The 17,164-nt window shown below is 42.8% G+C and overlaps 1 protein-coding gene across 1 annotated transcript in view; it reads left to right on the top strand.

Moving 5' to 3' along the window:
• Positions 1-17,164, top strand: part of XYLT1 (xylosyltransferase 1) — a 171,008-nt gene that overhangs the window by 130,864 nt on the left and 22,980 nt on the right. The window contains exons 6-7 of the mRNA XM_087729433.1: positions 96-176; positions 14,887-15,103. Coding sequence (XP_087585559.1) covers positions 96-176; positions 14,887-15,103 — 298 coding nt within the window. The remainder of the gene's footprint in view (positions 1-95; positions 177-14,886; positions 15,104-17,164) is intronic.

The raw sequence follows: 17,164 nt of genomic DNA, 5'->3' as shown, positions 1-17,164 counted from the left end.
CTTGGGAAGCGTCAGTCAGAACAGCATTGGTGACGATGAGGACAAACATTGGTCTTTTTTTTAATATTCTTTCCCCCATCCCAAATGTTTCACAGGACGAACGACCAGCTTGTAGCATTCCTGTCCAGATACCGGAACATGAACTTCTTGAAATCCCACGGGAGGGACAACGCAAGGTAAATGGTGCCTCTCTTCTGCATTTTGATGAGATAATTGAAAATAAGAGTGATGTTAGTCTTCAGGCTCCTGTTGTTCAGTCCCTGGCCACCATGCAAATGCAAGTAGATAAATAGGTACCACTTCAGTGGGAGTGGTGCGGTAGCCTAGAGGTGGAGCTCTCACCTCACAATCAGGAGACTGTGAGTTCAATCCTAGGTAGAGGCAGATATTTCTCTCTCTGGGCACATTGAGAATATATCTGCTGAATATAACTCCGCATTGGCGACAGGGAAGGGCATCTGGCCAGTAAAACATTCCACTCCATTCAGTTGCCCAGACGCCACCCCACAAGGGATTATAGGGTCATTAAATGAGGATGGTGACTTCAGTGGGAAGATAACAGCCTTCCATCCGTGTAGCCATGGTGACCACAAGACCACAGAAATTGTCTTTGGGCAACACTAGCCAAGATGAGCAACATTTCCTAGAGACGGACACAACTTTATCTTTATTCTTCAGAAAACTACACACACACACAGACACAGACACAGACACACACACACACACACACACACAGAAGTTGTGTTCCATTAGCCAATCTCCTAGGAAGATAATGGGAACGGTTTTCAACAGAGATCTGATCGCTGGCCTCAAACTCTACCACCGACAAAATAATAACAAGGAGAAGGTACCACATCCGTGTCTGTGTGTGTGTGTGTAAACTTGGTACACAGATTTCTTATTCTCTGGAAATAGAAATGCTGGGGGGGGGGAAGACACGCCTAAAACCCCTCAGGGTATGTGTTCTGTTAAGATACAGCCTGTTGTGCCTTAAAATGGGCTTCTACTGTACTGCCATAAAATGGCTTCTCTATGCAGCGCAGTGGAATTGCCATGGTAATGGCCTCACAGTACTCCGCAAGGGGGCTCCCTCTGGTAAGGTGGAAAATCCAACATTAGAAATTACGTTTGGTCCGGACATTTTCCCCCTATAAATAAATACCCGGGCAATGCCGGATTATTGGCTAGTAGCAAATAAAGTTTGGCCTCAGATGCTATCCCTGTGCTTGTGACCGCAACGATGGGGATGAATTAAATCTGCTGATTAATTTAGTGATAAGAGGCACTAATGCACCATTTGGCCCCACTTCTGCAGAATAATCGTTTGTGGCTTTAATAGATCTCTCCAGAATACATAAACAGTTAATTACATCTCAGGGATGTTGTTGCTGAGAGAGAGGCCTGCCCTTCCTTTCCGTGGCGATTTATGTATTATTCAGAATCACTTTTCTTGTCTTTAAAAAGTTTGACCTAAAGGGGTTTTTGAAGTCCCGGGGTTTGTTTCTATTAAAGATTCCTTGCAAGCATAAGAGAAACAGCGCAATGATAAGCAGAAGTGCCCACCAGGAGTTGTGAAATTTCACAAAAACGGCACCAGTATCAAGAAGGTGTCACGTCCTATTATTATTATTTTTTAAAAGGGAAATGGAGATGTGAAAGAAAAATGTGCCACAAAGAAGCAGCAGAGAGAAGAGTTCTCCCCACCCCGCCAAAAAAAAGAAACCACGAAATAGTAAGGAAAGGAGGAAAACAGAGGAAACCCTGAGGAAAGTTACTAGAATAATAAAAGTAAATGCTCTGAAGAAAAGACACAACAAGCACAAAAACAGGAAAAAGAAAAAGAAGTTAGGGGAAAGGAGGAGAAGAAGGGAATGAATTAAAACTGGAATTTTTTGAGAGCCTACGAGAAAACGGTTAAAAGAGGAAGGAAGGGGGAAAGAGTTACATTAGTAGACTAAAGAGAATAGTAGTGAGATTGTTACTGTGAGGCAACTAATTAAGAAATAAAGAAATGATGGTATATTGTTAATTGAAGGAAAAAAATGAAAGAAATGCTCTCTGTGCTTAAATTGAATTAGAGAATGTATGCTATTAATGGACTCTCTACATATATCTTGCTTGTTCACGTCAAACCATATTTATATAACAATCTCACAGCATAATCTCTCTCACACACAAAAAAATGGAGAGCGTATCTCTCAATAACCGCAAAAATAGGAAAAAGAAAAAGAAGAAGTTTGCAGAAAGGGGGAGAAGAAGAAAAATAATTTGAAGTGAAATATTTGAGAGCCCAAGAGAAAATGGTTAAAAGAGAAAGACGGGGGAAAGAGTTACATTAGTAGACCAAAGAGAATAGTAGTAAAATTGTTACTGTTATGCCATTAATTAAGAAATAATAGATATAGATAGATAGATAGATAGATAGATAGATGATAGATAGATAGATAGATAGATAGATAGATAGATAGATAGATAGATAGATAGATAGATAGATAGATAGATAGATAGATAGATAGATATTTTATTTGTATGCCGCCCTTTTCCCTGGGGGGACTCAGGGCGGCTCACAGTTCAGGGGGAGGGAGGACAAACCATGTTAAACACATAAAACAATACATCGTTAAAAGCACAAAAATGATCGAATATTGTTAATGGAAGAAAAAAATGAAATAAATGCTCTCTTTGTTTAAATTGAATTAGAAGATATATGTTGTTTATAGTATAGCTAGCATTGGTATAGAATATATACCAATGGAGAAAATAAGAAAGGAAAATTTGGCGTGACTTTGAAGGGGCCATGGAAGATATTGTTTATGTATGAAGAAAAAACAATCATAAAGATGAACAATAATGGAAGAGAATAAATTGACTGGAAGGCAAAACAAAACTCTGATGTAAAAAGGACTCTGTAAATGAGAGGATGTAAAAGACAACTCTTTGTTCCTATAAAATGTATAATTTGTATTAAGGAATAAAAAACCTTGGGGGAAAAAGAAAAATGTGACAAAGAAACAGACAGATAAACAAAGAAACCAGCCAATTTCTTTGACTAAAAATGTGAAGTCTGCTCCGATAGGAAAATGTATAATTCCACGTAAGCAGGAATTAACTTCTGGGTGTTGAATGCAGCAGCCGTTTGAAGAAATAGGGGTGACACAAAATAAGGGGGTTACAATATCTGAGGGGTTGAACATCAATGGAGTTTCTCACTCATTCAGGTCATGGTTGTCCCAAAGGTGCTTTTTTCAAGAAGCAACTGTACTTTTTTGGGAAAAACATGAGGAAGATGGGCCAGTCCTGGAGTCCGGGGAAGGCTCTGAGGAGGGCTCTGTGTCGGAGGCAGAGAGGGGGCCAGGGCCGTATGCCAGTTATCAGCTGCCTTCAGAGTCAGACATCAGTGAGGCAGAGGAACAGCTGGAGCCTGTTCCCAGTGTGCGCATGGGCAGTTGCCAGAGGAAAGGAGCAGCTAAAGAACAAGGGTCGACTTGGGAGTAAGGCCACAGGTGGACGATGAATGGCCCCTCCCAGAGGGAACATAAGAGGAGCGAAAGGGGAGTGGAGTTTGCAGGAGATAATTCGTTCACTTAATTGGTTCGTGACTCTCCGAGACTCCTTGCCATGTTTTGCAGATATCAGCCTGGCAGCTCTCCAAGCCAGATAAGGTCTGTGACCATAAATCCTCCCTCCAAAGACTTTGCTGGATGCGAATGAGCAGAATTTACAGTAAATTAAATCAAAGGGATTTTTGTCGGGACCAGGAGTCTGCTTTGTGGTTTGGGGGAGCCTAGGTCACAATACTTTGCAATTTTAACGCAGAGGTTCTAGAATCTCCAGGTGGATGATTGAGACAAATATTTGACTCAGAATCAAATATTGATGGCGATGGGGGTTTATATCATTGGTTTTTATTTGTGGGGGGGAGGAAAAAAAGGGAACCCATTAGGGGATATTTTTGAGCCTTGTGGTCCTACCAGCATTCACATTCTCCCCAGGGTGTGATGGCATTTCACCTTCTTCTCTCTCCTTGGAAATTTCACCCTGCTTACCCCGGTGTTAGTGAATTGAGTACGATTTTGTTTTTGAGGTAGGTGGGAAGGAGGTGAAGAGGGAGATAAGCTTCAAAGCCTTTAGAAACAGATCTACTTTACGGAGATTGTTCTATTTCGCTGAGTTCCCTGATATAAAAGCACCTGGTTTGCTCTAATGAAACAATAAACCCCATTTATTGCTTGTACTTTACACCCTGCCATTCTTGGCTCTTTTAAAGTCTACCCAATTTTAACAAATGCGTTTTTGAAGTTGCTGTTAAAAGGGTGGGGGGAAGGGATCTTGCTAAGAAAATGGAACAGAAAGTGTTGGCTGTCCTGTTGGAAAACAATTCAAGGATTGGATTGTGTTTCAACTCTAAATTGCTCTTCTTGGAACACAGGAAAAAAAGAGAGTCTTATGCAAGATCAGATGGTCGTCTCTGGATCTAGGACAACAGCCATTCTCCAGTTGAGTGTCCTCAGCTGGTTGGAGAATTCTGGGAGTTGAAGTCCCCACATCTGGAAGGGACTCAGATTGCAAAAAGGTTCAGTGCTGGTTTCAGCAGCTTTGAACCTTCCCCAACTTCTAGATGTATTGTTATTGTTAGTTGTGAAGTCATGTCCGACCCATCGCAACCCCATGGACAATGTTCCTCCAGGCCTTTCTTGTCCTCTACCATCCTCTGGAGTTTAAGCTCATGCTGACTGCTTCGGTGACTCCATCCAGCCACCTCATTCCCCTTCTTCTTTAGTCCTCCATCGTTCCCAGCATGACGATCTTCTCCAGGGAGCCCTTCCTTCTCACTGGTGGCCAAAGTCTTTGAGTTTCCTCTTCAGGATCTGGAGCAGTCAGGGTTGATCTCCTCTAGGACTGACCGGTTGGATGGCCTTGCAGTCCTTCTTCTTTTGCCTCCATTGTTCCCAGCATGAGGCTCTTCTCCAGGGAGTCCTTCTTCCTTCTCATTAGGTGGACAAAGTCTTTTGAGTTTCCTCTTCAGGATCTGGCCTTCTCAAGAGCAGCCTGGGTTGATCTCTAGGACTGACCGGTTGGATGGCCTTGCAGTCCAAGGGACTCACAGGAGTCTTCTCCAGCACCAGAGTTCAAAGGCCTCCATTCTTTGGCGCTCAGCCTTCCTTATGGTCCAACCTTCGCAGCCATCCATTGCAACTGGAAAAACCACAGCCTTGACTATGCACCCTTTTGTTGGCAGGGTGATGTCTCTGCTTTTTAGGATGCTGTCTAGATTTGCCATAGCTTTCCTCCCTAGGAGCAAGCGCCGTTTAATTTCTAGATGTATTGGAATGTATTAATAATTTGACTCCTTCGAATGAATTCTGAGTTGGGATCTCAATGTTCTATCTTCTGCACCAGCCACATATTAAGATGCAGTTTTACTAGGGTCTTTCCATGCCCGGTGAAGCTTCTACCTTGGACCACATCCTTCAATATCTCATCATGACCCATTTTGGCTAGAATTGGCCACCTGCTGTTAATGGAAAGCATGTTTGGTCATGAAAATCAACATGCTTTGATATGGACTTGATGTGAATTTGGGTATGGCTAATCTACTCAAAAGAAGGACCAGGGGTGACATGATAGTGGTGTTCCAATATTTGAGGGGTTGCCACAAAGAAGAGGGAGTCAAACTATTCTCCAAAGCACCTGAGGGCAGGACAAGAAGCAATGGGTGGAAACTAATCAAGGAGAGAAGCAACTTAGAACTAAGGAGAAATTTCCTGACAGTGAGAACAATCAACCAGTGGAACGGTTTGCCTTCAGAAGTTGAGGGTGCTCCATCCATGGAGGCTTTGAGAAGAGACTGGACAACCGCTTGTCAGAAACAGGATAGGGACTCCTGCTTCAGCTGGGGGCTAGGCTAGAAGACCTTCCAACTCATTCTGTTATCTGTTCTGTCAACTGGACATTCTCTGCAACCTGAATGCAAATAGAAAGCTAAATCATTGTGTATTGACTAAAGCCTTCATTGGCTGAGCTAGCCAAAAATTCAACTTTAACAAACGACATTCGTATGCAAATTGTAAAGTCATATTATGGTTTTATGAGGTGTGTGACTCCAACTTGGTTAGCGGGTTTTGAACCAGGTTGCCCTTTGCCAGCAATACCCCTATCCGAATAGTAGAACTCTAAACTTGGCATCCATTTAGGATAAAACGTGATGACATGAAGTGTTAATACCTTGCTAAGGCCACACTTGGAATCTGGCATTCAGTTTTGGTCGCCACGATGTAGAAAAGATGTGGAGACTCTAGAAAGAGTGCAGAGAAGAGCAACAAAGATGATGAGGGGACTGGAGGCTAAAACATATGAGGAACGGTTGCAGGAACTGGGTAGGTCTAGTTTAATAGAAAGAAGGAGTAGGGGAGACATGATAGCAGTCTTCCAATATCTCAGGGGCTGCCATAAAGAAGAGGGAGTCAAGCTATTCTCCAAAACACCTGAGTGTAGAACAAGAAGTAATGGATGGAAACTAATCAAGGAGAGAAACAACCTAGAACTAAGGAGAAATTTCCTGACAGTTAGAACAATTAATCAGCAGAACAACTTGCCTCCAGAAGTTGTGAATGCCCCAACACTGGAAGTCTTTAAGAAGGTGTTGGCTAGCCATCTGTCTGAAACGGTATAGGGTTTCCTGCCTAGGCAGGGGGTTGGACTAGAAGATCTCCAAGGTCCCTTCCAACTCTGCTATTGTATTGTATTAACACAACTTTTAGTAGTTCAAGGCCCTAATATTGACTAAGAAGTTATAAATATTCTGAATATACACAGGACACATCAGTTGTGAAATGCACGACACCCTGAACCTGTTTTAAAATTCATTGCTCTGTGAAAAGAAAGGTGGCTGTGTTTACATCTGGAAAATTACAAATGATTCTCCACTGGAAACTTTTTGGTAGGTGGAAAAATAAAGCTAAATAAGAGATCTCTTCATGCTATTCTGGAATTTTATTTATTTTTCATAATCGGTTGGGATCTTTGGCAGCTGTTTTCAAAGAGGACTTACTTCCAAGTGTAGCTATGCGGTGGCTCAGTGGCTAAGACACTGAGCTTGTCGACCAGAAAGATTGGCAGTTCGAATCCCTAGCACCGCATAACGGAGTGAGCTCCCGTTACTTGTCCCAGCTTCTGCCAAACTAGCAGTTCGAAAGCACATCAAAAATGCAAATAGAAAAAGAGGAACCACCTTTGGTAACAGCGTTCCGTGCTGTTCCGAGTCCGACTACAGCAACTAATAGTATACATGCTCTTGCCACAGGAACAGGAAGCGCAAGGGCAAGGCCCAAGAGAGGCTATAAATAACCCTCACTCTCCACTCCCATTTGTTCAGCTGCCCGGGACTTCAAAACCCATGTGGCCCTGTCCATCAATAAACCATCTTCCCAAACAGCCTCCATGTTTCCAGTGTCTTTCTCCCCACTTGGAACTGAACCCAGATGGATATTTCTTCCAACCCATGCCAAGTAATGATGACTAATTTTGAACAAGCCAATCCGCTCCATTCTGAAACAGAAGTTTCCATTCATTCATCCTAGGCCGTTAGCAAAATCTGGATGTTGAAGTACAGTAGTTGTTGTTGTTTTTTGAAGAAGAAGAAGACAAAGACGAAGAAGGAAGAAGGGACAAGAAGGAGGAGGAGGAGGAGGAGGAGGAGGAGGAGGAGAGGAGGAGGAGGAGGAGGAGGAGAAGAAGAAGAAGAAGAAGAAGAAGAAGAAGAAGAAGAAGAAGAAGAAGAAGAAGAAGAAGAAGAAGAAGAAGAAGAAAAAGAATGTTAATGTATACTTTGGTGATTATCAACTAGAAATGTCAACATTTTTTAGATTTTTAGATTTTAAATGGTCATTTTGTTAACACATATTAATAGATTGTTATTTAGAAATTGTTGCTTTTGTGCACCTGTGGAGAGGAGAGGTGAGAAAAATAGTAAATAACCTCTAGTTAACTATAATAATAATAAAGATATGCTAGGGAGAGGAAATTTTAGATGTCCTATTAATTGACTTTTTTTAGAATATGTTATAAAGATGTAAAGAAAGATATGGCAGATTGATTGAGACTGGGGGAAGAAAAAAAAATGCCAGCAGGTGGCTGTGTTCTTGAAATCTTAATTAAATGAAAATGGTGGCATGGTGATAGCAAAATATATAAATTTTAACATATACAATTCAAACTGAATGGAATATATGTGATTGTGGAAGGAACGCACGAAATGTACTTGTGACCAATGGATACGCTTTCTACAAGATGTAATGAAAGATGATTCGGGTTTTTTTCTGTGCTTTTTCTGTAATAAAACCAATTTAAAAAATTCAAGAAGAAGAAGGAGGAGGAGGAGGAGGAGGAGGAGGAGGAGGAGGAGAAGAAGAAGAAGAAGAAGAAGAAGAAGAAGAAGAAGAAGAAGAAGAAGAAGGGGAGGGGGAGGGGAGGGGGAGGGGAGGAGGAGGAGAAGAGGAGGAGGAGAAGAGGAGGAGGAGGAGGAGGAGGAGAAGAAGAAGAAGAAGAAGAAGAAGAAGAAGAAGAAGAAGAAGAAGAAGAAGAAGAAGAAGAAGAAGAAGAAGAAGAAGAAGAAGAAGAAGAAGAAATCAAGAGTTGTGAAAGCCACAGTTAAAACAGAACATTATGTAGCACTGGCACAATTTTGCTGGGTGGATCCGATGAATCGGCAAACATCTGTTAAAAGGAACAGTGTCCACCCATTTGCTTAGGAAAAGCTCCCAACACATCTGCTTGTTGTTAAGGGGATATGAAGCCGTCATTCGGTCTTCGCATCGTGGTTGCTTAGACGTCATTGCAACAAATTCTATTGATTAATGTAGGAAGAGGAATATTTAAATGGCTGGTGTTCAGAGCTGAGATGGTAATTCCTTTTCTTCCTTTTGCTAGAAGGGCTTACTGCAGATCGAATGGCAGCTTCTCCTTTTCCTTCAACTTTTTTTTTTTTTAAATTCCTTTTTCAGATTTTTTTTCCCCACATTGCAATCTGAAGTTATTGGCTATCTGGGTGGTTTCCTTTTTAAATATAATTTTTATCGTTTACATAAAAAATATATTGAATAAAGGACGCGGTGCTCAGGGGCTAAGACACTGAGCTTTTCGATCAGAAAAGTCAGCGGCGGTTCGAATCCCTAGCGCCGCGTAACGGAGTGAGCTCCCGTGACTTGTCCCGGCTTCTGCCAACCTAGCAGTTCGAAAGCATGTAAAAATGCAAGTAGAAAAAATAGGGACCACCTTTGGTGGGACGGTAACAGCGTTCCGTGCACCTTCAGCATTTAGTCATGCCGGCCACATGACCACGGAGACTTCTTCGGACAGCGCTGGCTCTTCGGCTTTGAAACAGAGATGAGCACCGCCCCCTAGAGTCGGGAACGACTAGCTCATATGTGCGAGGGGAACCTTTATTTACCTTTCCCTAAATATATTGAATACAGTGTAATTGTCCTGGCATTTCACTTGCCATAAAATAAAGGTAAAAACAAATAAGATATATACTATTTTAAATGGTGCTAGTGTTATTTTTGACCATTCTAAAATATCAACTTCTCTCACATTCTAATACCTGCATTCTAATACCTGCATAGTATCTCTTTCCATGTCCACCTAACCTGATTCTTTCGCATTCCAACTTTCACCTCGTGTTGCTAACCGTTGGTCGAATCTATTCCATGTAGCATAGTATTCTGTATCTCCTTTATCTTTTATTTTTTAACGTTAGTCTATCCATTTCCGCACAGACTAGTCTCTTCCTTATCATCTACTCCTCTGAAGGGGTGTTTTCACTCTTCCTCTGCTGCGCATACACCATTCTTGCTACGGTCAAGATGTGTAATATTAGGTATCTTGTCCCTTTATCATCTGATACAATGCCTAATAAAAATAATTCTGGCTTAAACTCTGTACGTTGTCTAACCGTTTGTTCTAGCCACCTATGAATTTGTATCCAAAATTTCCTTGCCTTGATACAGATCCACCACATGTGATAGTATGGGCCAGGTATTTGCTTACATTTCCAACAGTTTGGGGGCATATTTGTTAGGGATGTAATCCTAGACTTGGATTGGCGCTATATATGTGTGTGTGTGTGTTGCATTTGTGCTGATAAATAAAGGGAGACTAGTATAGATCTATTTCAAGCTATTTAGCTCTCATCAGCTAGCCATATCCTTACTGGGATTTGAACCTGGGCTGTATTATATATTAGGCAGTTGTATTAGCCACTAGGCCACAGGCTCTCCTCCTTTATCAGCTGAGCCAGGGAAATAGGTATGTATTGTGTCACAACCCCTGGTATGCCCAAATATGGGAGGAAGCATACTGCTTCCTTTCTCTGTCTATCGGCTCATCACAAGAGACCATCCAGCCATTATTTTTACTGTTGCCTTTGTTACATTTGTGTTGCATTTGTGCTGATAAATAAATAAAGGGAGACTAGTATAGATCTATTTCAAGCTATTTAGTAACAAAGGCAACAGTAAAAATAATGGCTTTCTGTCTGGATGGTCTCTTGTGATATATGTATGTATGTATGTATGTATGTATGTATGTATGTATGTATGTATGTATGTATGTATGTATGTATGTATATGTGTGTATATATATGGCTTTTATATATATATATGTATATATATAAGCCATGATTGAAATAATGTATCTGTCACTTTAAATGCTCAAGTGAGATGTAATTGGATGCTGTTGCTTTAATCAGCCATAAGAGGGAGTAGGAACTACTACTGGTTGTTCCTGGTTGTTCCTGCATGTTCTCCGTGCTTGTTATTGGAGTTGAATACTGTATATTGGATGGTGGCTACTCTGTATGTTAGTTACCTGTCTACATGGTGAATCGTGAGTTGAGCATCTGTAAACCAACGTGTTGTATCATAGACTGCATGTATAATTCAAGACTACTTATCACTTGTTTTGGAGAATGTTTATCCTACTTTATTTTTGTTAAAATAAGTAAAGTTATCCTTGCTTTAACTTCGGCGGCTGTGATTGATAGTGTGACAATTCAGCGGCACATGCCTTGCTACCTTCTGCTACTCAACTCCAGTCTCCAAAAGGAGATATACTTAACAATATTGGTAAACATCGTACCTCATCTTGCCAGGGGAAGATGCCACCTATAGAACATTTTATAGAAATTTTCTTTATATGATATGGCCGTGGTCAGCTTCTGGTTTCTGGCTATCTGGGTAATTTTTATTTATTTTTTTGTTCACCATGATTAGAACGCGAAGCAAACCTTCCGAGATGGCTCCACTTTTTTTGAGGCTGCCTTAAAGCAAGCATCAAATAAGAAGATCCTTCCTTTCACATCACTGAACTGTTTCTCTTTCATTGTGTGAATCCACAATGTCATGTATTTTTAAACACTTCTTAACCTAAAACTTTGCTAAGGCTTTTAACTTTAAGAATGAGAACATTAGGTGAATCTGTGGGCTCTCTCCCTCTCTCTCTCTCTCTCTCTCTCTCTCTCTCTCTCTCTGTGTGTGTGTGTGTGTGTGTGTTTCTGTGTGTTTGTGTGTCTGTCTGTCTGTCTCTCTCTGTCTCTCTCTGTCTCTCTTTCTCTCTGTGTGTGTGTTTTTGTGTGTGTGTGTCTCTCTGTCTCTCTGTCTGTCTCTCTGTCTCTCTCATCTATCTATCATCTATCTATCATCTATCTATCTATCTATCTATCATCTATCTATCTACCTACCTACCTACCTACCTACCTACCTACCTACCTACCTACCTACCTACCTACCTACCTATCTATCTATCTATCTATCTATCTATCTATGGAAATGTCCTAGTTCTCTAAAATAATACATGGACATAATGTGTTTAAAGTAATGTATCCCCTAATGGGTTCCCTTTTTTCCTCCTCCTCCCCCACCCCCCCCTACCGAAAATAAAAATAACTGCTATAAACCCCCATCACCATAAATATTTGATTCTGCATGGAACTGACTCAATCATCCACCTGGAGATTCTAGGGCCTCTGCATTAAAATTGCAAAGTTGTTGTGACCTAGGCTTCCTCCAAACCACGAAGCAGACTCCTTGTCCCAACCAAAATCCTTTTTATTAATTTACTGTAAATTCTGCTCATTTGAATCCAGCAAAGTCTTTCAAGGGAGGATTTACAGTCACAGACCTGATCTGGCTTGGAGAGCTGACAGGCCGATCTCTGCAAAACCTGGCAAGGAGCCTCAGAAAGTCACGAACCAATTAAGCGAACGAATTGTCTCCTGCAAACTCCACTCCCCTTTCGCTCCTCTTTTATTTCCTTTGGGAGGGGGCATTCATCGTCCACCTGTGGTCTTACTCCCAAGTCGACCCCTGTTCTTTAGCTGTTCCCTTCATCTGGCAACTCTCCGCATGCGCACACTGGGAACAGGCTCCAGTTGTTCCTCTGCCTCACTGATGTCTGACTCTGAAGGCAGCTGATAACTGCATATGGCCCTGGCCCCCTCTCTGCCTCTGACACAGAGCCCTCCTCAGAGCCTTCCCCAGACTCCAAGACTGGGCCCATGTTCCTCCCCAACCTTCTCACTGTCCGAATCTGCTGCCAGCTCTACTGGCTGCTGGTGAACCACAACACAAAGCTTTTTCAACGTCCTTTGTAATTGAAAAGGAAATTAGAATCTTGTTGATGGATTGTTCAAAAAGAAACAATTCTTTTCAAACTCACTTTTGTTTCCTCAAAATGGGTCAACAGGTTTTGAGTGCCTACCTTAAATTGGATTTAATTAGATCCACGATGTGATTCTTTTTATTACCTGACTTGTTTGGCTTTAAAAGAAAGTCTGTATAACAACCAGGCTGTTAATTGTTCAGACAGCAGAGTTTCAGAATGATTCGTCGCTCAGCCAGCCAGATGTGTAGACTGGGTTTGGCATTTTGATCCACCTATTAAGTCCTCTCCAAGGACCCAAGATAGGCAGATGGTGTTAGTCTGATGGGTTAAAAGTCTCATCACAGTATGTAAGCTGTTCCAGGGTAATTGACTTTTTGTAATTGACCAATGGTGATTTTGTCAATGCTGATAATGTTCAACAGGTACTCCAGATGTTTTGGGAATGCACCGAGGCTTACTACTCTCGGTACAATTATTATTATGGTTGATTGTGCAGCCAGCCAGATGTTTAGACTGGAACCGGCATTTTCATCAACCCATCGAGTCCTTCCCAAGGCAGATGCTGTTGTTCCAAACGGCATTATTGTTGTTTGTTGGCACATCGAGCCAGATGTTCAGAGTGGATTTGGCATTTTTATCGTTCCTTCCTTCCCAGGAATCTGGGAGAGGCAGATGTTGTCGTTGCATGGCATTAAAGGTATCGTCACAGGAGATAAGCCATTACTAAGCTGCCTTTTGCAATTGACCAATTGGGAATTTAGTCAATGCCAAGAGCGTTCAAGGGATGTTCCAGGTGTTTTGGGATCATTGCAGCCAAGGTGCCTATTCCAATTGGTACTATCTTTGCTTTCTTTTGCCACAGTTGTTCTCTTTCTTAAAGCTTTTAAGAATTGAGAGCATTAGGTGAATCTGTAGCCCTTTCTTTTTAAAGTTGTTTATGAAACTTATATCCCTCCCATCTCACTGCTGATCAAAGTTCTTTCTTCTCTCCATCTGTTTCTTAGCCCAGCCATTCCTATTCACTCATGCTCTTCTTTTTGTTGCTGTTAAGCCATCTTTCTTAGCTTATATCCTCTCGTTTTTTGGTCCACTTTTTAAAAATGTGTTGACAGTGCAGGTTGGAAGAATTTCCGCTAGTTGAATTTTTCAATTCATGTCTTTCCATTTATTTTTGTTTAAACCATTTACATAACCACCTACCTCACAAAGGTGAGTCTGGGCGATGTACGCACATTAAAACAAACACAACAGCTGCCTTCAGAGTCAGACATCAGTGAGGCAGAGGAACAGCTGGAGCCCGTTCCCAGTGTGCGCATGTGCAGAGTTGCCAGATGAAGGGAGCAGCTAAAGAACAGGGGTTGACTTGGGAGGAAGGCCACAGGTGGACGATGAATTCCCCCCCCCCCCGAGGAAATAAAAGAGGAGCGAAAGGGGAGTGGAGTTTGCAGGAGACAATTAATTAGTTCGTTTAATCAATTTGTGACTCTCCGAGACTCCTTGCCAAATTTTGCAGAGATCCTCCTGGCAGCTCTCCAAGCCAGATAAGGTCTGTGACTGGAAATCCTCCCTTGAAAGTCTTTGCTGGATTCGAATGAGCAGAATTTACAGTCAATTAATAAAATGGGTTTTTGTCCGGATCAGGAGTTTGCTTCATGCTCTCGGGAAGCCTCGGTCAGAACAATTAGAAATATTTTAAATATAAAGAAATGGGAAGGGCACCATCTCGTCTTTTGAAGAAAGCAAAATGTTTTTGGTTGGCTTTGGTCTGATGACTTTATCCTTATTTATCTTATTCCACAAGTTCCTTTACCTTCCTTTCATGGTAAGATACCCCTCAAAGGTAAAGGTTCCCCTTACACATATGAGCTAATCATTCTCGACTCTAGGGGGCAGTGCTCATCTCCGTTTCAAAGCCGAACAGCCAGCGCTGTCCGAAGACGTCTCCGTGATCATGTGGCCGGCATGACTCAATGCCGAAGGCGCACGGAATGCTATTACCTTCCCACCAAAGGTGGCTCCTATTTTTCTACTTGCATTTTTACGTGCTTTCGAACTGCTAGATTGGCAGAAACTGGGACAAAGAACGGGAGCTCACTCCGTTAGGCAGCGCTAGGGATTCGAACCGCCGACCTTTCTGGCCGACAAGCTCAGCATCTTAGCCGCTGAGCCACCGCATCCCTCCAAAGGAATGTCTTAATCCTTTGCTCTTCTTCTTCTGTTCTCCAGATTTATTAGAAAACAAGGCCTTGATAGGTTGTTTCTGGAATGTGACACCCATATGTGGAGGCTTGGGGACCGGAAAATTCCAGAAGGAATCACTGTGGACGGGGGTTCCGATTGGTTTCTGCTGAACAGGAAGTTTGTTGAGTACATCACCTTTTCAACGGATGACCTGGTGACCAAGATGAAGCGCTTCTATTCCTTTACTCTGCTTCCTGCTGAGGTGAGTCAACCTGTGGGTCCCCTCAAGAAGAAGGGCCATCAAGCGAGATTCCATACCTTCTTCCTCTTCTTCCTCCTCCTCCTCTCCTCCTCCTCCCTTTCCTCTTCTCTTCTTCATCATCTTCCTCTCTACCTTCTCCTCCTCCTCTTCTTCCTCTCTTCTTTCTCCACCTCCCCTCCTCCTCCTCCCTTTCCTCTTTTCTTCATCATCTTCCTCTCTACCTTCTCCTCCTCTTCTTCTTCCTCTTCTTTCTCCTCCTCTCCTCCTCCTCTCTTTCCTCTTCTCTTCTTCATCTTCTTCCTCTCTATCTTTTCCTCCTCCTCTTCTTCTTCCTCTCTTCTTTCTCCTCCTCCTCTCCTCCTCCCTTTCCTCTTCTCTTCATCTTCTTCCTCTCTACCTTTTCCTCCTCTTCTTCCTCTCTTCTTTCTCTTCCTCCTCCCTTTCGTCTTCTCTTCTTCACCTTCTTCCTCTCTACCTCCTCCTCCTCTTCTTCTTCCTCTCTTCTTTCTCCTCCTCCTCTCCTCCTCCCTTTCCTCTTCTCTTCTTCATCTTCTTCCTCTCTACCTTCTCCTCCTCTTCTTCTTCCTCTCTTCTTTCTCCTCCTCTCCTCCCCCCCTTTCCCCTTCTCTTCTTCATCCTTCCTCTCTACCTTCCTCTCCTCTTCTTCTTCCTCTCTTCTTTCTCCTCCTCCTCTCCCCATCCTCCCTTTCCTCTTCTTCATCTTCTTCCTCTATCTTCTCCTCCCTTTCCTCTTCCTCTATCTTCTCCTCCTCTTCTTCTCCCTCTCTTCTTTCTCCTCCTCCCTTTCTTCTCTTCTCCACCTTCTTCCTCTCTACCTTCTCCTCCTCTTCTTCTTCCTCTCTTCTTTCTCCTCCTCCTCCTCCCTTTCCTCTTCTCTTCTTCACCTTCTTCCTCTCTACCTTCTCCTCCTCTTCTTCCTCCTCCTTCTCCTCTCTTCCTCCTCCTCCTCCTTCTCCTCTTCCCCTCTCCTCCTCAACGTACAAAAGGCCGCTCTATCCTATGGGGCTGTCTCATTGCCTGGGACTTCTAAACGTTGAAATTGCAGTGATCTCATTTTTAAAAAATAAAAAAGGGAAAGGGGGGAAAAAAACCCACAGCTTCCCTTCCAGATCAGAGTTCTCGCCTGCCTTCAAACAGCAAATAATGGCGTAAGCGTTTTGGAAATAATTGCAGGAGACAGCTTGTCCTTGGAAAAGGAGGGGCGGGGGGAGCGGGGGCAAGTGGCATAATTCAGCATGAGATCATTATAAACATATTAGGGCTTCCAAGTAAGGCAGCCACGTTGTTTATGGATGTTTTGATTTTGTTTTATTTTGCAGTTCGGGGTGTTTTTATCGGGGTGGTGGTGGTGATTGTTTTGATAATATTTCTTGAAAATGGCTTTGTTAGCGCACTCGTCTGGCCTACAGGAACGGCCTTGGGGAATTTATCCCCAGAAACAAACCTGGAGTGGGGAGAAAAAGAGCCAAGCATTCAAAGCTAACTGAGTTAACTGAGCCGAGGTGGCGCAGTGGTTAAATGCAGCACTGCAGGCTACTTCAGCTGACTGCAGTTCTGCAGTTCGGCTGTTCAAATCTCACCGGCTCAGGTTTGACTCAGCCTTCCATCCTTCCGAGGTGGGTAAAATGAGGACCCGGATTGTTGTTGGGGCGATATGCTGACTCTGTAAACCGCTTAGAGAGGGCTGAAAGCCCTATGAAGCGGTATATAAGTCGAACTGCTATTGCTATTGCTATAAAGCTGCATCCTCTTGTTTCCTACTCCTTTTTTAATTCACGTCGTCCTCGACTTATGACAGTTCATTTAGCGACCCTTCAAAGGCCCTGAAAAGTGCGACTCACGACCGTAAGCATCCCCACAATCACATGATCAAAATTTAAACACTTGGCAACTGACTCATAACGGTTACAGCGTCCTGGGGGCGGGGGGGGGGGTGTACTGCAGGCCACTTCAGCTGACTGTTATCCGCAGTTCGGCGGTTCAAATCTCACCGGCTCAAGGTTGACTCAGCCTTCCATCCTTCCGAGGTGGGTAAAATGA

Source organism: Thamnophis sirtalis, unplaced genomic scaffold (assembly GCF_051295495.1).
Source record: "Thamnophis sirtalis isolate CommonGarterSnake01/CBP01778 unplaced genomic scaffold, rThaSir2_p1.2 scaffold_14, whole genome shotgun sequence".
NCBI classification, from domain to species: domain Eukaryota; kingdom Metazoa; phylum Chordata; class Lepidosauria; order Squamata; family Natricidae; genus Thamnophis; species Thamnophis sirtalis.
The sequence above is the reverse complement of the archived record's forward strand: the minus strand, read 5'-3'. Positions and strand labels throughout refer to the sequence as shown.